The sequence below is a fragment of the Nicotiana tomentosiformis genome, chromosome 6 (assembly GCF_000390325.3).
Source record: "Nicotiana tomentosiformis chromosome 6, ASM39032v3, whole genome shotgun sequence".
Lineage (NCBI taxonomy): Eukaryota > Viridiplantae > Streptophyta > Magnoliopsida > Solanales > Solanaceae > Nicotiana > Nicotiana tomentosiformis.
The window spans coordinates 12,507,331-12,531,379 of record NC_090817.1 but is presented as its reverse complement, the minus strand read 5'-3'; the positions used below and the strand labels follow the sequence as shown (position 1 = coordinate 12,531,379).

Here is a 24,049-nt window from a genome sequence, read left to right as displayed (position 1 = left end):
ATGCTTAATTTTTGTTTAAATCAATTAATTATTAAAAACATTTATTCTCCTCCCAAATTTATCTTATAATAAACATACTCTCCTTCCGGAGGCACATAAGAAAATGTCATCATTTCTTGTGGAGTGGGCCGAACACCTCGGCAGGATAGATGCATCTATGGATCACGCCGCACGTCCCTCGGTAGTGTACACGACACTCTGGATCAGGCCGTACGTCCTCGGCAGAAATTGTGCTTAATAATAATAATTACACGATACTTTAATAATTTATTTCAGCTTATGAAGCTAATTAATAAATTGGAAAATCTTTGAAATTTAATGAATTATTATTCTTGCTTGTTAAGGAATTAATTGTTACTCCTGTGAATGAGGTTTACTTTATAAATTGGAAATTATTTGAATTGAGGGAATTTAATTAATATATTGAGAATTGTTACATTTGAAGGAAATTTGATTATTTCTGCTGATTAAATAAATTATTATAAATTCTGTAAATCATGTTGATTTAAATATCCTAGTTTTATTTCAGTTATTATTATTGACCCTTAGTGAGTGTCAAAGTCGGCCATCTCATCTCTACCACTTCAAGATTAGGCTTGATACTTACTGGGTACACGTTGTTTACGTACTCATACTACACTTGCTGCACCTTTTTGTGCAGGACCTGAGACAGGTACTAGTGGAGGACCTATCATCACATACCCACGTCATTCCAAGGCATAGTGGTGAGCTGCCTTTCTGAGCCGTTCTGCAGCTACCAGTGTCTCTTCTTATATTTACATTCTGTCTATTTCATTTCAGACAGTATTTAAAGTTTTGTATAATCTACTAGATGCTCATTCACTTGTGACACCAGGTCTTGGCACACATATTGGTAGAGTTTGTGTTTATATTTTCTTGGTTTTAAATTTTATCAATGTATGTTTAATTTATTAGTTGGCTTGCCTAGCTGTAGTGTTGGGCGCCATCACGACCTACAGGTAAAATTGGGTCGTGACATACATATCATTGTTCAACAAACACTCTCCCAAGAGTGTCTGAATCATTTCCCAGTCTTTTTCTGAAGCCAAAGGCTTCAAATAATTAGCAAGCTCCACCGGCCTCGAAAGCAAGTTGCACCCGGTGGAGACCGAAAGGGTAACACTCCTCCTTTGTGGATCTACAGAAGGGGTAGCATAATTTTCCCCAAATTCCCATGAACTAGGGAGGAGAGTTACCTTCTTCATGGTCAGGTGCAGCCTATTGAGATGATATAGCAATCGCTGTTTGAAGAGTGGACGAAGATGGAAATGATGTGGCAATTGCTGGTGATGGTGAAGGTGGAGATGAAGCTGATGGAGTTGAAGAGTGTGAAGCAGCTGCATCAAATGCAATGCTGGTTGTTTGATGCTCGCCAACCAAAGACAACACAGACCCGACACTCTACCTTGCAGTACCGAGCACAATAATTGGGGTCCGAGAACGGGAGTTGGCATTATCTACCAAATCAAATTTCCCCCAAAGTGCCAAGACATCATACTCGGTTAGTGTGACTGTCTCAACAAGTTGAGCATCCTATTGAGATGATGAGGATTGTCGTCTTATGTGTAAAGAAGCTCCCTCATCATTAGCTTCTTCTTCATCATCGATCATCACAGTGTCTATGACCGTCCTGGAAGGAAGACCAGTCGTCATCGCCACCGGAGATGACGCGGGGGCATTAACCTTTGCCTTCTTATTCTTTTCCCCGACCGCACATGAACGTCTTCTTTTTGGTTGCCTGTTCTCTGGCCAGGGACTTCGTAAAGTAATGTTTGCTCCCGAAGCAGGCCTGGAGACGCCTGTTAGAGTAAGTGCCTCCTGAAGCAGCCCCGCCGCATTAGCAGGATCAGCCAAAACACCCTCCTTGGGGACATCAACTGAGCCTGCAGGTAGACCTAATTTCGTGAGAGAGTCAGAAGGGTTCAACCAAGTTCTTCGTATACAAAAAGTGAAAGTGAGGTAAATTAAAATTACCATAATTTTTGGCCTTCCACCCGTATTTAATGGACAGTTCTTTCCACAAACGGGTTTCGGGCGTTGTGATGTCCAAGATCTTCTGAACCCACCGGTCTAAGCCTTCTATCACCGGTGGGATCCATCGAGTCGCTATAACAAACGAAGGTTGAAGGATTAGTACAAGCGTGGAAGAACATTTAGTTAGAAAACATATATTAAAGAGAACTTACGAGAGCAGTTCCAAGCAACCGGAAAGGATGAAGCCGTTGTTGGAAATTGCAACGAACCGTTCCATCCACCCACGATCATTGTCGTCGTCTATGCTAGACAAAAATGCATGGTGTCCACGTTTGCAAAGGTTTATCATTCCCCCGCGGAAAATTTTGGAGGAATAAAGATTCATCATATGAGTTAGGGTTAGCTACTCTCTAGTTTTTAGACACAAACACCGAAGGAAGGCGGCCGTCCTCCACACTGTAGGACTTACTTGTGCCAAACACACCTGATAGCGAAGGCAAACCTCCGCGATCACGGAATCCAGCTCTCCGCTCAAAGAAAATGCACCCAAAGTAAAGGGATACGTGAAAAAATATGTAAACCCTCCCTTGGGAAGGGTCACTCGCTCTGATAGATCAGGAGCAATGATGTCTAACTCATGACAGCGGCAATCCTCCTTCAGAGCAGGAATACTGGAAAGGCGAATAGAAGAAGGGTACCTACTAACAACCCATGTGCGAGGGTTAGCAATAGGAAATTTCTCTTCGAAATCCTTCGAAGTACTAAGCCTTCTTGGGATGATGGAACCCACTGTTGGAGGAACGAAATCCTCGATTTTGTTCTTGCACTTTGAAGAACTAGCACGTTTTGAAGAGGAAGCCGTTGGAATAGAAGAAAGGAAAATTTCTGGTTCGAAGAAGATCAGAGAAAAGTTGGGAAATAAAGATGCAAGTTAGGAGTTTTAGAAATGATGAAGTACATAGGAGGAGGAGGATGCGTATAACTAAAATCTTGGAGGCTAAATTCATGGCCATGATTACCTCGATAATCGGCAAAAGGCGTGCTAAATCATGAGAAGACACGTGTTTGGGGCATTAAACGTGGAGAGGCAGGCGTCTAATCAACCGTCAGTGGCCTTCAAAAAGAATTATAGTAATTCCCGCCAAAAGATTATTTCTACCAACTTCCTGGTAACACAAAGTTATGTCACCAGAAAGCAGGGGAACTATTTGTATAGAAAAAAATACGACATGACACGTGGCCGTCTAAAGGAAGGACACGTGGAACACAAGATGGAGATGACCACTGAACATAGCTATTCCGCTTGTCACCAGAAGGAATAACGATTATAAAATGAGTATTAAGTGCTTTGCGGCCGGTAACATTTAATATGGAATATTTTGCAGTATTAAAGATGATGGCCCGTTATAAGGAATTTGGCATTTATGTCTAACGTTACATCTTTATCAATGACCCTCATAATTGATATTAAAGAAAGGCATAATCCTATGACTTCCTTCCCTAGATATAGCTATAAATAGAGAGCTCAATTATCATTATAAGGGAGAGAAATTTTTGGGCTAACTTACACTACATTCTATAGAGTATTTTAATACAATTTTATTCTCTCGCTTTTGATCTTATCATTGTTGTGCCCGGAAAACTTATTCCCAAACTCATTAGCTCTGCTGTTTCGTCTACATTCTAAGGCTAAGTATTTTATATTTCATCAGTTATTTTCATTACTTTTTGATCGAATTAATTCACTTGTCTAGAAACTACGAGCAAATTCAACTGTACCATTTTTCGGGGAAACAATATATATATATATATATATATAGCACGAAGGTCCTTAGCGAAATGTCGTTCGTCTTTTTTACCCTTTAAAAATAGATTTCACACAAGACAAAATCGTCATTTAATTATTTCTCTAACATTTAGAGTTTTGAAATAAACTAAAATCTTTCTTATTAAATTTTTCTTTATTTGAATTATATAGAAAGTTCAAATATTTAGAAAATAAAATCAATCAACATTTTACCTTATTTAAATTCTTAACTTATATGAACTAGTTAAGTAACGTAACTATTATAATACCTTCCTACTACTTATTCTAACACTTAAAAATCTAGGCACGAAGAGAAATCGGCAATATTTCTGCCATTCTTTAACTTATGGCATATTTAATAAAAATTCACCGTGTGATGAATTGTATATTGCTTTTTATGTTGAGTAATGAAAATTAGAAGTCATCTTATATTCACTTTCTCTTTATTGGTCTTATTGAAAGCCGGTGAGCTCCTTCTTTTCTTTTCTTTTTTTATGTGCTTATTATGTTAGGATGAATTTATATTATGATATGATTTGTTTTTGCATGAAGTTTTACCCTTTAAAAATAGATTTCACACTAAACAAAATCGTCATTTAATTATTTCTCTAACATTTAGAGTTTTGAAATCAACTAAAATATTTCTTATTAAATTTTTTCTTATTTGAATTATATAGAAAGTTCAAATATTTAGGAAAATAAAACCAATCAGCATTTTACCTTTTTAAAATTCTTTACTTATATGAACTAGGTAAGTAACGTAACTATTATAATACCTTCCTACTACTTATTCTAACACTTAAAAACCTAGGCACGAAGAGAAATTGGCAATATTTCTGTCGTTCTTTAACTTATGGTATATTAATAAAAATTCATCGTGTGATGAATTGTATATTGCTTTTTATGTTGAGTAATGAAAATTAGAAGTCATCTTAAATTCACTTTCTCTTTATTGGTCTTCTTGAAAGCTGGTGAGCTCCTTCTTTTTTTTTCTTTTTTTATGTGCTTATTATATTATGATGAATTTATATTATGATATGATTTGTTTTTGCATGCAGGAAATAAATTATGAAATCTTGCATCATAGATAAAAAAAAAAGGAAAAACTATGGTCTGTGGAGCTATTTTAGACCCGATCAAGATTAATGTTGTAGTAATATCATGAAATACTACACAAGCTTCGATTTCTTTAACAGTCTTTAGTCAATAAGGAATTATAGTTCTGCTCTATTTTATTAGTGTGAGTATAATATCATTGCTTTATTATACACATGTGCTTGATGAGATAGTTGAAAGAATTAACTAAATCAACTTATTTTGCAATAGTGTATATTTTAATTTGATTATTTGACTCATTGATATCTCCTTGTTTGAAATTTTGATTCAATTAAGTTATGTAAATTTTGTATATTAAAGTCTCCTTGTTTATTTTCAATTTAGTGAACACAATATGTATTCTTTGATAATGTTTGTAGTATTTTTTAAACTCAAATAAAAATTATGAAGTCTTAAATTTTATTTTTGATATTGTTCGGTCTTTCTTTATCTTTTTAGATCTTCCAAGTTTCTAATCTTTTTTTTCTATCTCGAATCATATAAGGCTTACACTGAATTATCGTGGGTATATAAATGGTAGCTTGAGACGGCATTATGTTGTTGGAGATGGTGAAAATCAATTTTGATTGGACATAACTTTTTTCATATTTTTTCATTTGCTTAAATATAAGCACCATAACACTTTTATTTCTCATAATCCTTGTTTGAGTTAATAAAATATGTCATTGGCTTCGTTATGAACTTTTTCTTTCTACATTTGAAAACAAGTAACAAGCGTTAAAAAACAATTCCTAAATGTCAAATGTTACAAGAAATCAGAATTTTAATGGGATTTAAGTAGGCCAACGTTGAAGCTTAGAAATTCAATAAGATTTAGACTTAGAATATACCTATTTTTAGGTTGAAATATGTTTTCTCCATAATTTTTTTTTAGAAATATAAACAATTTTTTTTAGTCTAACACGTACATAAAGTCCGAACTTAAATGATGCTAATTATAAATACAAGAAAACTAATACACTACATTAGTCGGAATCGGTTGAAAGAACGAACGCAAATTTCATGATTTCACTCCTTTTATGATACTATTAATATTTTTTTTAGAATTCATTTCTTATAAATATTTACTTTGTCATGCAGTACACATGATGAGTTCGATAGAGATTCGTTGTAAATACACAATTTATGAATATAAGATTTATTTGAGGAATTGTTTTTATAATTTTTCATAATTATATTGCTAAGAATTTGACATTACAAGATATAAAGAGCGAAATTTTCTGTCATTGAGTACATGATTATTTTTGCTTTGAGACAATAATTTTCCATCTTGTTATCTTGGTCAACGTTTTTTAAGAAAACTTAGAATTTTAAAGTTGATACCCCTTGCATGTGCATGCTTTTACTTAGGCACGTTCTAGAACGAAAATAATTTTATAAATTTTATGTTGAAATAACATTTATTGATTCATATATGAAAAAAGGTTATATTATTGATTTAAAGCTTGTGATGCTTTTAGGTACTTTTTCTTATATATCCGTGAGAATGGGAGAACGAGCTAGAGTTCACACCTATTTAATTTTTTACCTTTATTATTATTATTATTATTATTATTGTTGTTATTATTATTATTATTATTATTATTATTATTATTATTATTATTATTATAACATAAGCATAGTCTGTAAGAGTTTGTTCTATGTTGTGCGGACATAGATGATTCAGTGAAATTGTCCGGCAAATTCATACATGTATTTTACGTATGATATAGTATTATAAAAAAGTTACTACTTAATTATTGAGAGGATTTGTTAATTCTGTAGGTATTCGTTAATTAAATCAAAAGAAGATTCTTACGAAAATAAACTGAATGTAAAAAAACGAGAGTCTCCTATACAACCTTTAACTTTATTGGTGAGGAGGTAAAGTTTTTCTAAAATTTTCTTGAAAAATTCAACCTTTAAATGATCTTATTAAAAGTTGGAAGCATTTGTTGAAACCAAAAAAATAATAGACTATCAAATCATTATATCATTAATTGTTCATCATGTCATAAATACAAAATATAGAACCCATTATTAGTCAAATAAATAATACTTTGCTCAACTCCCAGAGAATGTGAAGATGTAAGCTTTTTAGATAATTTAACATCTATTGTATAACTCAAAACAATTCTTGATATGTATGCAAATAAAAACTTTATAATTTTTAGATACTAATTTTGTAATGTTTGACAAATAAGTTAAATTACACGTGCAACGCACGTACACTAAATCTAGTATATATATATACATACTATATTAAAAGCACAAAAACCCTTAGCGAAATGTCGTTCAACTTTTTTACTCTTTAAATTTTGATTGTACATTGGACAAATTTGTAATTTAATTATTTTTCTAATATTGAGAGCTTTAAAATTGACTAAAATATTAGTTATTAATTCTTTCCTTGTTTGAATTATGTAGGATTTCCTAAAATTTAGAAATTTAAATCGAGTAATATTCTACTTATATATTCTTTCCTTATTACAATTACGTAAAATACAACAAAATGATCCTTTGTAATCTTCCAATTTAAAAAGAGAATTTCTTTTCCCCGTGGATCCTCGAACCGGCTATAATTTTTAGTTCCATTACGTTTAGAGATCTTTATTTAATTTCTTTTCATCTTATGCTTTCTCCAAAGTACTACAAGATTGCCCCTTAATTCGTTTAGTGTTTTCATTTTTAATTATAATTTAATTCCTTTTTTATAATTTAACATTACTGTGCAAAATTTAGCCAAAAATTGAATAATCACCACAACTTAAATAAAAATAACAAAAGATGGTGGAAATTTGTATATAAGATTGCAAACAAAGATTCATTATATAACAAATTCCTAAAAGATTATATTCTATATTTATACTAAAATAAATAAAGTTGGAATAAATTTAAGTTTAATAATATAGATTTAGAAGAATTGAATACTTTTATGAGAATTTTTTTCCTTTATTGAGTTCGTTATATATGATCAATAATCATCATTTTAAATTTTTTTTACTTTTACTTAACTTTTGTTTTGTAACTCAAATACACTTATAATATAAGTATTTATGTATTTTTCTTAAAATTTATATTTACTCAGACGAGGGTACACGCGCAAAACGCGTACTCTAAGACTAGTATACTATATTACAAGCAAGAAAGTCCTTAGGGAAATGTCGTTCGTCTTTTTTACCCTTTAAAAATAAATTTTACATTGGATAAAATTATAAATTAAGTTATTTTTCTAATATTTAGGAGTTATACTACAATTTAATTTATTAAATCATTTCTTATTTGAATTATGTATGAAGTCCTAATATTTAGGATTTAGTAAAAATACAATAAGAAAAGGAAAACACGTAAAAGATTTCCAACAAAGTAAACAATCTGATTACACAGCATATTGTCTTCGATGAAAAATATAGCTCCCAACAATAATGGAGTTACTTTGAAGTCAAGTACAAATTATTTGACTTCTAAATTTATAGGATTTTTCTAGCATTTAATAATAATACAAATAAAAATAGATAATAGATAATACACATCCATATAATACTTGAACTCCCTTCATATTCAAATAAAAAAAAAATCTTCATTGAATTTTAGTATAATATTTAAATATTACACTCAACTATTAGAACAAATAATTATGTATTTTCTCTTCATCGATTTTATGTGTGATATTTTCAAATTACACTCCATAGTTAGAAAAAAATAACTAAGGAAATATTTACAAATTTAGAATTAGACAAAATTGAAGGATTATAATCTTGGGATAAAATGTGGAAATATTCAATTTCATGTTTGGTTAATTTTTTTTGTTTTTTTTTTTTGGTATAAGAAATTGCTAGAATAGTCATACCTCAATCTTAATTAGCTACTATTCTTATTCTGCATTCAATGTGGGATAATATTTGAGAATTAGCTATCCCAGGTAAAATAATTAAATTACCAAAATATCCTTCTCCAAAACGCTAATTCCAAAATCTTTTAAGAAGACCTAGGTTAAAATTAAAAATAAAATTTTATCCAAGTTTATGTATGAAAAAATCAAACATATATTTTATATTATACTCCATAATTTTGAATTCAATGAATCAAATATTTATCAATTGAAAGTATATCTAATAAATATTTTTGCTACTATTTAATTTTTCGTATTATAATTTTTGCATTATAATCCCAATATAACTTTTTGCAAATTAAAAGACCTGTTAGGGTACATAAATTTATTTTTTTAAAGGAGAAAATTGGCGCTAAAAACAATTAGGCAATAGAAAAAAATTAGTTAAAGTATAATATTTAGAGTCAAATTGGTAAAAGTGTGACTTGAAACAATAAGGATAAGATAGTAGATGATAATATTGTGTATTCAAAATGAATTTATCATTTATTTTTTACTTGCTTGTTTTTAGTATTAGGTCACATAAATAACAATAAATTTCATAAGATATTCCCAGTCTTTAGAAATAAAGATAAAGCATTTACGAATTTTTATAGAGAAAGATTTTTTTTCTTTATTGAGTTAGCTAAGTGGGATCAACATTCAACATTTTCAAGAAATCTACTTTTTATTTTATATCCCAAAGACATTGTGTAAATATTATTTATGTGATTTTTTAAAATTAAATATTTATTGATATGAACGCATTTCAAGAGTGATGATGTCTTTAGTTTAGTTGAACACCATTCGCCGAAAACTTATATTATATATATAGATGAAATATTACTTTTTATACATATATTAATTTGGAACATCCTTAGCAAAATTGCTAGTTTCACCGCCCGGACATCTTTCCCTTTGCCACGAACAACCTAAATCAGCCCAAAGCTATAATCTATCTTGACTTGTTATTTTCTTCTCCCCAGTTACAAATATCCAAAACCAATTCAACAGTTATTTACAAAAAGTTGGTAGCAATTGACAACATTCTTGATACCAACTACTTAGTAGAATAAATATGTGCCTATTGACAAAATATTGTATTCCAATTGATACAAAATATGGGGAGAAAAAACCCATGAAAAATGTTCACTATCATCTAATTGTATAATCTGTCATATTTGACAACAAAATCTTGTGGTAAGTTAAGTTTGTAATTTCTTCTCACTTATCATTTCCACAGCAGCAGTATTGACAACAAGCAAAGCAACCTAAACATCCCAATGCACCTAGCAACTGTGATAGTGCAATTGCACACTGATGATTCATCTTTGAACATGTCCTAATACAGCAACCACAACAGCAGCATATACCACACAATTTTCCGCAACAATTAGACGTTGCTTTCGCGATAATTTCTGCTGCTTCGTCCTCTGTCTCGATTGCTCCAGGAGGAATATTCTCAATCGTTGCTGTGAGGTTACCAAAACCAATGCCAAGGTAGTGTAGCAGTATCGCCTTCTCTACTATACGCTCCTCTATCTTCTCAGCATCAGAATGAACCTGAAAGATGACGAGTGTAATAATGAAATGAACTATTTTAGCAAATGATAGTTAATTCTGAGTCTTGTATCTATTTACTCCATTACGAGAACACATGTTTCTTGACAAACTCAAACTTGTTTTCTTATTAGTCTGGTGTGAGGTTTCCCTTGTTGGATTTCAATGCCATAAATATTTAAAAGTACCCTTATAATTAAGTTAATACCAGACTATAGTTACTTGACTTTTTTGCAGATTGCCAAGAGTACACGAAAGTGAACTTCTAGAGATGGAGATTACTCATTTACTATGTAAACGAATGCCCTGAGCCGAGGGTCTATTGGAAACAGCCTCTCTATCTCAACAAGGTAGGGGCAAGGCTGCGTACACACTACCCTACCCAGACACACTATGTGGGATTATACTAGGTTTGTTGTTGTTGTCGCATATAAATGAATGAGCTACAATAAATGGACTAAATGAGAAAGTTTCGTCATTTGTGAAAGCTGAGGTTACCAAATTGTCTACTCAGAATTGTTGATCTAAATATGTCAGAATGTCTTAGTTTACTGAAATTGAAGCACAACAAATTCCATGCATACCTTCCTTTTCGTGGTTGGCTTAATGACTCTTACTCTTTCTGTCGATACCAATGCCATGCGTGCATACTCAGAGACTACTGCATTTTGTGCACTCATTTTTGCTATCTGTCAACAAAGGAGAAGAGCTCAGTAATGTGATAACTACTTGAGAACTAAGTCAAGAATATAAAGGGTGAAATAATAGGATCAGCATAAACGATTCATATATTCGAACATAATAAGCAGGAGTTCAATAACCTTCTGCGCGAGATCCTTATTTTCTGTAAACCAGGCCTGAGCTGTGAGTATATCAACCTGCTGCTTTACCATTATCTGCATATTCAATATACAAGGACTTAAATCAATATAAAAGATGAGGATCTTAAACCAAGTGCACTAATTTGGAAACTGGAAATCAATAGAGTAATATGTATTTCAGCGGAAAGCCATAAAATGTTCTCATCAGTTCAATCAAGAATCCGGACAGATAAACTGTTCACTTAAAACTTAAGGAACAAACATTCAAGTTTACCTTAATATGGTATCCATGTACTTCTGTACCTGACTCATACTTAAAAGTTTTAACCGACCCTTTGCTAATAGTACTAACACCGGAAATTTTCAGTTGACATAAGAGGAGCCTGTTAAAGGAAAGTGAACCTTTCCTTTTTTGTCTTACCAATAACATAGCAATAAGATTGAAGATACTAACTATTATTGTTATAAATATGTATATATAGGCCATATTGGAAGGGCAATCCGTCCTCTTGATCTGAAGTGCGAAAAGAAGGATCCCCTTTTTCATGACTTCCACTTATCAATTCCCAACCTAAAAATGCGACCATATAACTTTGCACAGACACAGTAACGGAGTGCAAGAAAAACTTCAATAGGATGCATATGAAACCAGAGGCGAATTCAGAATTTCAAGCTTCTGGGTTCCTACAACGATCTCAAGTTAATATACATAATAATTGATCTAACGAAGTGGGTTCCAAGCTAAATATTCTTTTACTTTTAATGAATTTTTAGTATAAATACAGGGTCTACGCAGAAGTTACTGGGTTCACGAGAACCCGTAAACCTTGCATTAGATCCGCCCCTTTATGAAACAGTCTCTAACCATCGAACGATTCTATGGTTCACATACATATGAATAGCCATCCGGCCAATAGGGCCAATATGGATACTGGAATCTCGTGGGATCATGCATTTATTGTGATTTCCTTTTTACTCTTGGGACGAAATATGCAGATTCTAAAAGCCACAAAAAATGCCATTTCTGTTGATAATGCACCTATAATTGAGTTTGCTTCCTTACCTTGTCAAGAGGTATGTCTTTGGACTTAATCCCTTTTAACTCCACAGAGAAATTACTCATGTCTGCTAGGATTCCTTTAGCTTTGAGCATCTCAGGGAATACTCCTCGGTATCTGCCAGATAAGACTATTGGTCCTTCAGATGAGAGGTCTGGAATTTGAGAGGGAAATACCTGTCATGAAAAATTAAATATCATTATTAACAATATGCAAATTAGAGCTTCCATTTCATACTTGAGCTATTTGTAATTACGTCTGTCTTTTGAAACGACAGACAAAACTCGTAATAAGTCATCAAAAACATAATATTCATAAGCGCACCTCGAATTCTTCAAGACCATCAAGGTTCTCAAAGGCAATATTCGCAAGGATGATGGATGATGCCCTGGAGAACAGCCTCTCCAAACGAATTTCGAGTGATTCTGAAAAATCACCAACACGAGAAATAGCATTCAGTTTCAGGTAACAACTGCTATGAATTTGCACAACAAAAGCAGGCAAGCTATTTCTAAGTATCTCTAGCAAAATTGGACCAAACGCGACGCTTAAAAACACCAGCCTTAAAAACAATTTTTGGGAGACACTTGGAAACTACATCTACATGATTAAAAAAGCATTTTCCTCATGATTACCCAAAGTAAATTGTGCTATTTTTCAGCTTCCAGATATTGAGGGGCCAGATATGTAAAACTTTTAGACAACAATATAATGACATCCATGTGCTCGCGATAGGAAAATATTAACCTCTATCACAACAATAGAAACTCTTTTTTTGATTTTGGAGCATTACTGATACAAATTGGCGGACACTAATTGGAGTTTATGTAGGAATCTACTAGTAAGATCTTGTACTTGATAGTAAATGTGCAATTAATTATGCAGAAATCAAAAGGTAATAACCTTATAGCAAATCAGCTCAATGAAATCAAGACATTCAATCATGTAAAAATAGCATTTGGGCAGCAGTTATCGAAAGAAAAGCTTTGCACACATAAAAAAAGAACTCACCAACATCTAAAGCAGCATCATAATGGCCACGGCTCATCATTGCTAGTGTGCGCAGAAAATAGTGGTTGCAGAACAATCCTGAAAATTTTCTCAAATTAGAATCAGATGTTGAAAGAACATATATCTACTGCACTAAGCACAGATTACTTATTGCAGAAAGAGAACTCAGGCACAAAGATCCGAAACATAATGTATACCGATGCCAAATGTGTAAAGTCGTGGGCACATTGTTCTGTTTTGTGTTAGATGACTCTTCATGAATTCACATATCTGTCTTTCATCTTCAACCGCTCCATCTGTGATCAGGAAAATGATAGGCATGGATTCTCCAGCGTTAGATTTAGACAACATCCCGATAGCCTGATAAAGGAACAAGGCACTGCTGTCAGATTTGTCACAGAAAAGGATAGATATCTATTTTAAGATGTACTTTCTTGATTTAAGACTTTAAGTAAAACTTGGAGATCTCGATCAATTAACTACACCTCAATCCCAAATACAAGGCAGAACACTATTACTTTTCTTTCCACTTTCTTTAAGTAGAAGATTAATACTATCACAGGTTCATCTGCTCCAACTTGAAAATAAGAATAGGAACACTGATAAATGGTAGCATACAACTGAAAAGTCGATGAGAAGGTAAGATAACCTGTTTCAATGGATTCAAGATATTTGTACCGCCACCAGCAATAAAGTTCATGTCAATCCACTGAGTTGCATTGTCAATAGCCTCCTTGCTTGCAACCTCTAGTGATGATGAAAATAGGTACTCTTCACTGTTGAAAGCGATTATATTAAACAAATCTTGGGGATCAAGTTTTGATAATGCTACAGAGAGAGCTTGTTTGGTATCGTCGATTGGTTTTTTTTTCATGCTCCCACTTATATCAACAACAAATATCACTTCCTTTCTGAAGACCTATCACAAAGTTCAACAGAATTGGAAATTTTGACAAGAATTGAACTTCTGGAGTAATCTTAAATGCAAAAGTAGACAATGAAAAAAGAGTAAACAAACCTTTCTACATTCTTGAGCACCTGGAAAGAGATAGCAGCAGAACATCTCTCTCTGGTCAGTGTCATTTTGTAGCGGCGATTGCAGAAGTATACTGCCATGATATATAGGACTTGAAGAAATCTGAAAACACAATGACACTAATGAGAGAGTTTCACACAACCCAAATGTTTAGAAAAGCTTTATAATATCGCTTTAATGTTCCTACAAGAGATTGCAACATATTTGATAAATAAACTATTGCAACATATTAATCTAGGGCGTACCTTGTAAGTAAACACAACGTCGCTACTTGACCAATTAAGGACATCAGCTTCATAGAACAAGCACAACTTTCCAGCTTCATGTTCTAGCTCCTAAAAAACCAAAATCGTCAACAGTGTCACAGTTGTTTCATCTACCACAAAGTATAAATCAGTAGAATTCATAACAAACTTCACCTTAAGAGGGTGACTGTTAGTCTTACACGAAACCTTAGTCCCCGGACCACAATTAACATTTAACTGTATCATTTCTTTCTTAGACATCTTCTTTCCAACTGGAGTCACGTACTCTGGGAAACTATAGGGTATATTCAAGTGAAAATGGCCATCGCGATACAATAACTTCTGAGACCATCTAATTGTTACTGAGATACAGGTTCCACCATCAATCTGAAAAGGTAAATCCATTAGTGAAATGAACAATCATCATAAAATAAGAAAGCAGTAATTCCAATAGTGAAATGAACAATCATCATAAAATAAGAAAGCAGATTATATACTCCCTCCGTTCCAATTTATGTGACACTATTTCCTTATTAGTCCATTTTAAAAAGAGTGACACATTAATTTCTATATTTGGAAACATAGAACATTACACTTATTTTACCTTTAATGAGAAGCTTTTTATAGCCATGCTTATGTTATGGCATGTTTTAAGACCATAAGTTTCACAAATCTTTCATTTCTTTCTTAAACTCCGTGTCGAGTAAACTAGAACAGAGGGAGTAGGATACAGTTAGAAATTTACCTCTGGTATTGTGACGGTAAAAATACGGGGCTTGAGAAAGCATCCATCTTCAACTTTGGCTAACTTTACAATTTCCCTTTCATCATCTTCGGCGACTAGTTTAGTGCTGTAAGATTTCCTTGGTAACTCAACTTCGACACCTAGAATTGAACCCTGTTAGCCAAATAATGCATCACTTGAGGAACAAACAATCAGCAATGTTTCACTTATGTGAAACAAAAGAATGGTAAGGATTCACAAAATAAGAAAGCATTCAACAAGCACATCCCAAAATCTACGCGAGCTGAAACAAAGGATTTCTCTATTCAGAGAAGTTCTATATTAACTATATTAAGGCTTAAACAAGAAAAGAATACCAAGCTCATTGCTTTCAAGTTATATATGCTTGCCTTTAACTTCCAAAAGCTTTTGACTTGTTGGCAAATTTGTGCAAAAACTTAACCAAAATCAATCAAACCTATAAACCCAGTGTTATTAAATTAAAGCCACTTCCATGCATGTTTTGCAAGATTTATTTTTTTGCAGTAGCAGTTAAAAGATATTTACACAATCAGACCATTTCAAGACATTTGCAGCTAACGCTTTATAATTAGCATTAACTGGTAACCTAAATAGTAAGTTATATATCATACCATGTTAAAATACATTAATAATATAACAAGAGTCGTTTCAAGCCTCAAACAGGTAAAAGGACAGCCCGTTGCTCTAAGCTCCCGCTATGCACAGGTCCGGAGAAGGGTCGGACCACAAGGGTCTATTGTATCACTAAAAGGAGCAAATTCTATACTATTGCGCAAATTAGCTACCATTGTTAAGGATTAATGTTAATCATAGGGATTTATCTGTAATTAACTTCTAATTGAGTAGTGTGCATATAACTTTAAACTCTTACAATCAAAGAGACAATTATAAATTTCCATAATTACCTGTTCGCCCATAGGAACAGCAAAACGACAGTCACAGCTACGGCTACTCATAACGCAATGCAAACGCCACGAACCCGTAACGGTAATAACCGCCGTATCAAAATAACAATCAGCCGCAACCGAAACTCCGTTCATCTGAAGCGGAATTAAAGCAGGTGGATCGCACCTGCCATGCACGTGAGGTTGATAACTCGGAATATCCGGGTTATCAACAATGGCAGGATTCTCAATCACAGCATACATCATAGGTGACGTCGGCAAGTACGATTGCGCCGCCTTATCCATTGCCGCCATCGGCTTAGGCGGCGCAACCGCACGGTCTTTGCCGAAATATATTCGTTTTGATAACCTTATTCCGTCTTCTACGCATTTCACAAATTCCTCCTGATCCGCCATGTTATATATAATTCGCGGCTCAATAAAATTGGTCGCTTTTTTTCGAGAAAGAGGTAATAATAAGAATATAGAAAAACTATGGTAAAGATAATGGAGAAGAAGAGGATTGGAAAATGTGATTTCTTCGTCCTCTTCTTCTCTGTGGATCAAGCTAACTTCCCGACGCCGACCGACGTTTATGGTGTGATATTTTGCATATAAACTGTGTCACGGAGGAAGTGTCGGACGCGAACACGTTCTTGCCACGGTTCCAAACTTTGCTACCAATGGCTGCCACCCATTTTTCTTTTTTCATCAAAAAAACAAAATTCAGCTATAGTTTCTCACAATTTGGTTTGTCACCCGGACTCGAAAATTACAGCTTGTTTGGAAGATTGTTATATATAGTTTCATAATGTATCATATCTATTGTATTGTATTGTATTATTTCGTTTTGATATATATAATGTTTGGATAAATTATATCTTTATCGTCATTTCATGAGATATTATACCTTTATCGTCATTTCATGAGATCATGCATCAACACGATGAAGAATAAACTTGTAATATTATTAAAAAAAAGTATGGTATGAGGTAGAATTATTATATAAAATGGTAGGATAAAGGATAAAATAGAGTTATTTAATAATAACGAAAGACAAGATAAAGTAAAAAATAAGATAATGACGCGATTACACTAAATCGGTCGTTTCATAAAGCGATATTTTTTGTCGTTACGTAACGATGGATTTAACGATACAATATAATAAAATTTAAGTAACAATCAAAATAAATATTATATTTAAAATAACAATACGATACAGTACAACAGGTATAACCATCCAAACAAGAAGCGGGTATAATTTCTACTTCACTAAATTATCGTTTGCTCGTCTCAAAATAAACTTTTGATGTACTAATGAAAGAGACTTGTATTTTTGTTTTCCTGATATTTTGATCTTATTACTTATCCTAATCCTATGACACAGTTTTTAATGTTGTTCAATTATAACCAGAAATTATTGGGTGTGTGTGAACAAAGTCACACATGAAAAGTAGAATGGAAAAATATTCTACATATAAGGAGTTGTATACTCTTAATAGTGTGAGGCCTTTTGGGAAAAAACGTATGGGCTTGGCCCAAAGCATACAATATCACATCATGCTAAAAGTATCTTTGTGCCATTTTAGCTCGACAACTGGTATTAGAGCCAATGATTTGACGGGATTATGGAGATGGCGGAGTGTAGCGTGGGGTCCGGGCTTAGTGCCTTTGCCCCCGTCTACGGGGTTTACAACTCTTACCCGTAGCTTTGAAGATGCATACACAATATTTGGGCTTCGCTGATAGTAAATACTCAAGCTTATATGGGTGGCACACAATTAATCACCAAATTAGCTTATGAATGGTGATGGATCATGTGGAACTTAGTCCAAGGGGGAGATTGTTGGGTGTGTGTGAACAAAGTCCCAAATGAAAAGTAGAAAGGAAAAAGATTAATTCTACTTATAATGAATTGTATACTCTTAATGGTATGAGACCTTTTGGTAAAAATCATGCGAGCTTGGTTCAAAGCGAACAATATCACACTATGTTAAAAGTTCTTTTGGACCGTTTTAGCCCAACACAAATATGTTTATTTATTTCTACTTTTTATGTAGATAATTTAATTTGAATACCTGATTATATTTGTATTCTGTCCAATCATTATTCGAAGATTCTTCTTCTCAATATAATTATAAGTGATATGACAATTTTTTGTTAAAGAAATATATTCAGTACTATTTGCCTGTAAAACGATATAGTTAAATTTGTTCGCGATTTCTAGACAAATGAATCAATTTGATCCCAAAGATAATAAATTAATCGATCAGATGTAAGATACTTAGCTCAAAATGTAGATGAAATGATGGATTCGAAAATCCCGGGAACAAGGTTTCCGGATACAATGATGATAAAATTAACAAGCGAGAAAGAAAGAAAAAAGGTATATGATTGCTCTGTAGAATTTTCTCAATGTATTCCAGAAAAAAAACATCCTTTACAATGATAGTTGAACCTATTATTTATAGCTCAGTGGGCGTAATGGTCGGACCCATCACTAATGACAATTATTGGAATGTGATAATGGAAACCTAACGGTAAACACAAATGCTCAGATTTCTTTAATGAGCCGTACTCTTTAATGTTGTGAAATATTATTCATTAACTATCATCTGGCGCAGCATGCTTAATGCCCTTATGAACTTGCCTTTCTCGGTGACACACGAGGTAGTTGTGCCCGATTTTCCATTCTCCCGGTTTTGATTTCACGTGTCCCCTTCTTAGGTGGCCACGTAGCATAACGCATTTTACCCAATACAGATAGTCCCCCAACTTTACGGTGACACAACTTTGTGTTACCAGGCTTCTTCATCTAAATGTTCTGGTTCTTCGAAAAATAAGAACAAAAATAAAGATTCTGCTCCCCCAACAGTAAGTTTCATAATCCCCAAAAGGCTCAGTACTTTGAAGGATTTGGAGGAGAAATTTTCCACTGATAACCCATGTACATGGGTGGTTAGTATGTATCCATCTTCCATTCGTCCTTCCAGTATCCCTACTGCAAAGGAAGACTGTTGATGCCCGAATTTGGACATCATCGCTCCCAAAATTCGCTTGTGGAAAGAATTGTCCATTAAATACAAGTGGAAGGCCAAAAATCATGGTAACTATAATTTGCTCTGCCTAAGTTTTTGCATGTGTGGATTTTGGCTGAATCTCCTGACTTGTTTGTCAAATTAGGTCTACCCCCGGGCTAAGTCGAGATCCCCGAAGAGGATGTTTTGGCCGACCCTACTGATGCGGCGAGGTTGCTTCAGGAGGGGCTTGCTCTAACGGGTGCACCGGTTCTGCTCCGGGCACAAATATTTCTTCACGGAGTCCCCGGCTAGAGAACAAGCAACCAGAAAAAAGGCATTTTTTTGCGTCCGGGGAGAAGAATAAGAGGGCAAAGGTTGATGCCCCCAAATCATCCCAGGTGGCGACGTTGGCCGGTCCTCCCTCCCGGCCGGTCATAGACACCGTAGTGATTGATGATGAATAAGCTAGTGATGAGGGAGCTTCTCTTCATAGAAGACAACGATCTTTATCCTCTCAATAGGATGCTAAACTAGTTAATGCAGTCATATCCGTCGAAGATGATGTCTCGGTACTTTGGGGAGAGTTTGATTTGGTGGAAAATGCCAACTCCCTTTCTCGGGCCCCAATCGTTGTATCTAGTACTGCGAGGCAGAGTACCGGGTCCTTGCCATCCTCGGTCGGTGAGCACCCAACTATCAGTGCTACATTTGGTGTAGCTGCTTCCCGTTCTTCTTCTTCACCCGCTTTATCACCACCTTTTTCGCCACCAGCAGCTGCTACATCATTTCCATCTTCATACATGCTTTTAACGACAACATCATCTCCAACGGCCCCACCTGACCGTGCTAAATGCGTTCCTCTTCCTCAGTCCCATGTTCATGGGAATTTGGGGCAAAATTATGTTGTCCCTTCTAAATATCCTCAGAGGAGGAGAAGTGTTACCCTTTCAGTCTCTACTTGGTGCAACCATCTTTCCCGGCCAGTGGAGCTTGCAAATTATCTGAAGCCCTTGGCTTCAGAGAATGATTGGGAAAAGATTCAGACACTCTCGGGAGAGTGTTTGTTGAACATTGCCATGCATAATGACGCAGTGGTATGTTTCTATCTTTCTCTTGCTATTTATCAGCTTCTGAATGAGTGCATTTTAAATTTTACCTCTTCTTATCTTGCAGGCCAATTTTCTTACTTCCGAGGGCCTACATCAGTTAATCCGTGAGAAGGAGAACTCTCTTCTGAGCGGGATCGGCGTTTGGCTGAACGGGACTAGACAGTCTTCGCCTCTCGAAACTGGAAACCAAGGCCACTAAGGTCGTGGCTTTGGAAGCCCGCTTGCAGCAAAGTGAGCAGGAAGTAGAGATATTTAGCCATGAAATTGGGCCACTAAGCTAGTTTTGATGAAGTCAAAGCTAAGTGGGCTAAGGTACAAGATGTCATTCTTGCTGCCAATTACCGTGAGGCTATTGCTACCAAAAGGGTAACAAATTTAGAAGCAGCCTTGAATTCTAAGGTCGAAGAGCTTACTGCTGCGGAGGCAAGATATGCCCGGTTGAAGGAGAAGCATAAGAAAACTATCGAGCACAACAGGCTCTATAGTTTAACTATCAGTGATCTCGATGTTAGCCTCCAGTCTGTTAGGTCCGCTCGGGACAATCTTTCTGCCGAGACCGCTTAACTCAAAGAAGAACTCAGGCGCCGAGAGGCTTACCTCGTTGTTGAAAAAACTTACGCCATGTACAGCATGAGGAGAAAAACCTTGGAAGCAGTGAAAGCTGGCATTATTGATATTGATGCCGAAATCGCTAAGGCATGAGAGCTTGAGTTGGCTGCAAAAAAATGGACTCCCAGCGCGGTCTGACGTTCCAGGTCATTCTGATTCTGGTTCCACGACTTCTGACACTGAAGAGTAATCGGAAGGCGATGATGCCGAATATCAAGATGGCGAAGATGTTGAGCCATCAGTTGAACTTGCTACTGCTCTCGGGGATGTTGATACTTCTCTTCCTTCTGATACTGGCGACACTGTAGTTTAGCTTTTTCTTTCCTTGTCTTGTATTTCTTTTGGTACACCTTTGTAAATAAAGATGTATTGTTGCTCAACTATTTGGATTTGTCTTACTTTGCTTGGATATCTGTTGAAGTTTTTTAACCCTTGTGCATGTCTTCCTGCTTTTCTGTATGTGGTCTCAGGTGCATTTTCTTCGATGCACTTCTATCTCCGAGAATTATCACTTTTACATTAGGGTTTCAGTAAGTATTTGTGCAGGTTTGGTTTCTGCGTCTTTTTTGTATGTGGCTTTAGGTGTATTTTTTACCGATAGCATTTTTGGTTCCGGTTATATATTTTTTCAGAACTAACCCTTTAACATGAGGGTTTTTTATAAGTGTGTGCGCAAGTTTGGTTTCTGCATCTTTTTCATATGTGGATGTGGGTGTGTTTTTTTCCGATAGCATTTTTGGTTCCGGGTATATATTCTTCTGGAACTAACCCTTTAACAGAAGGATTTTTATAATAGAGGGCCCTCTTATGTTTACCATGCTCTTGAGAGGACGTCTCTTGTTCATTACGGTACTAACATTTGAAGTACTTGTTTAACTTTCAAATAACAAAATTAGCTCACCGTGTAGACAAAAAACAAGATAAAAGCAAAAGGATTTCATTTCATTCATTCTGTTTTCATAGTTTACATAGGCATTTTGCTATGTAGAAAAGAAGTCGCCATAACTTGTGGCTATCTTGTATAACCTGTTTCTTCGGGGATGGCTGTGCAGTCCCCGGTCCTGATGATGCATGGCATTTAGTGTTGCCTTGCTGGATTTTCATTCCCGGTTAACGTGGCATTCAGTGTTGCCTTGCTGGATTTTCATTCCCGTTTGACGTCGCATTCAGTGTTGCCTTGCCAAAATTTTGTAACGGTTGACGTGGTATTCAGTGTTGCCTTGTAATTATATCATTATCCCCCCCCCCAGTGTTCTAATGCGAAGAATGCGTGTTGGAACACTAGAAGTCTTGTATCTTCGAAGGTTCCACCGATAAATTGCTACGTATCCCTTCGCTAGGTAACATATTTTTCTTTCCCCTTAGGAATTCATACTGTCGAGCGAAAGAATACCTGACAATCCTCTAGTGGTTTGTTCTCGTGAGCGATCGTGTAACCTTTGTTCGGTAGCAAACTTAACTTCCCAGTGTGAATTTGCTAACGAAGCAATGATTACCTAATCGCCCCCGAATGAAAACTTGTCATCAAAATGTCTTATTACTGATATTTTTGTAGTATGCTTGTGGTCGCTGCCTCGTTAAAAAACCTTGCCTGAAAAAACCCAACTGGGATAAAAAGAAGAACGAAGGATAAAAGAGTGCAGCACATACTTTCCGTCTGACTGTTGTTTGTCAGCAGTAATATATTTTGAGATGAGCCACGTTTCAGTTGCTAGGAAACTTGTCTCCGTTGTGGTTTTCCAACTCATATGACCCTTTACCGGTGATAGCTGAAACCCTGTAAGGTACTTCCCATGTAGAGGCTAACTTGCCAGCGTTGAGTTCTCAGGTGTTTTGAGTCACCTTCCTCAAGACCAAGTCCCCTACTTTGAAGTAACGAAGGTTGGTTCTTTGATTGTAATACCGCTCCATCCTCTTCTTTTGAGCTGCCATTCTGACACGTGCCAGGTCCCTGCGTCCCTCGAGAAATTCTAAGTTGATTAACATTGGCTCATTATTTGATTCTTTATTTATCTTGGAATACCTTAAAGTGGGATCCCCCACTTCCACAGGTATCAAAGCTTTTGCGTTGTATACAAGGGAAAACAGAGTTTCTCATGTGCTTGATTTGATAGTTGTTCGATAGGGCCAAAGTACCCCCAACAATTCCTCGGGACAATGACCTTTTGCTGCTTTTAGCCTTTTCTTCAAATTTTGCACAATTGTTTTGTTTGTTGACTCTACTTGTCCGTTTGAGCTCGGATGGTATGGTGATGAGTTAATCCTTTTTACCTTTAAATCTTCAAGGAATTTTGTGACTTCTACGTCGACAAAATGTGTCCCGTTGTCGCATGCAATCTTCTTAGGTATTCTGAACCTGCATATTATATTCTCCCACAGGAAGTCGACCACTTCGCGTTCTCCGATCGTTTGGTAAGGACATGTTTCCACCCATTTGAAAAAATATTCAGTCAAAATTAAAAGAAAACTTACTTTTTCTGGAGCCGGTGGTAGCGATCCGACAATGTCCATTCCCCATTTCATGAATGGCCACGGGGACAGAATTGAATATAGTGGTTCTGCTGGTTGATGTACCAGTAGTCCGTGGAGTTGTCACTTATCACATTTTCATACAAAGTCCTTGGCATCTAGACCCATACGGGGCCAATAATACCCTGCGCGGACTAATTTCAACACCAAAGAATCTGCGCCCGAGTGGTTGCCACATATTCCTTCATGGATTTATCTCATGACATAGCTGGCTTTAGACGCTCCTATGCATTGGGCCAGCGGGTCTTGGAACGATTTTCTGTATAATTGTCCTTTCTCGAAGTTGTATCATGCGGCTTTGGTGCGCAACGCTCTTGATGCCTTGGGGTCTTTGGGTAGTTTCCTGTGTTCGAGATAATCGGTTAACTCGTTCCTCCAGTCCCATACCAGGTTGGTAAAATTCACCTTATAGTAACCATTCGTGTCTAAGGCTGAGTTCATCAGTTGAACTACCGCCCCCGATTCAGGTCCCTGAATTTCTATTGATGAGCCCGAATTTGCTAAAGCATCTGCTTCCACATTTTCTTCCCTCGGGATGTGGGCTATTGACCACTCCCAGAATTGTGACAACAAGGCCTGAACCTTTTCCACGTACTATTGCATTCGCTCATCTTTGGTGTCAAAAATTCCGTA

At 35.4% G+C, this 24,049-nt stretch overlaps 1 protein-coding gene across 1 annotated transcript; it reads right to left on the bottom strand.

Moving 5' to 3' along the window:
• Nucleotides 1–9,705: 9,705 nt before the first annotated feature.
• On the bottom strand, nt 9,706–16,775 carry LOC104115430 (uncharacterized). Its single transcript, XM_009626060.4, has 13 exons — nt 16,171–16,775; nt 15,245–15,397; nt 14,674–14,886; nt 14,500–14,589; nt 14,237–14,356; nt 13,868–14,137; nt 13,416–13,578; nt 13,219–13,296; nt 12,532–12,632; nt 12,213–12,383; nt 11,150–11,224; nt 10,913–11,017; nt 9,706–10,331 (listed from the first exon to the last, which is right to left on the bottom strand). The coding sequence occupies exons 1-13, from the start codon at nt 16,564–16,566 to the stop codon at nt 9,993–9,995; spliced, it is 2,274 nt and encodes a 757-aa protein (XP_009624355.1). The 5' UTR covers nt 16,567–16,775; the 3' UTR covers nt 9,706–9,992.
• Between the last annotated feature and the right edge of the window lie 7,274 nt (nt 16,776–24,049).

What these genes read in the sequence shown, in the direction of transcription:
- LOC104115430 (XM_009626060.4), bottom strand. Translation starts at nt 16,566, where the DNA reads ATGGCGGATCAGGAGGAATTTGTGAAATGCGTAGAAGACGGAATAAGG. An exon ending in TTACCGTCACAATACCAGAG is followed by an intron (nt 14,887 to 15,244) that starts GTAAATTTCTAA and finishes TTACCTTTTCAG; the next exon opens with ATTGATGGTGGAACCTGTAT. An exon ending in GTGCTCAAGAATGTAGAAAG is followed by an intron (nt 14,138 to 14,236) that starts GTTTGTTTACTC and finishes ACTTTGTGATAG; the next exon opens with GTCTTCAGAAAGGAAGTGAT.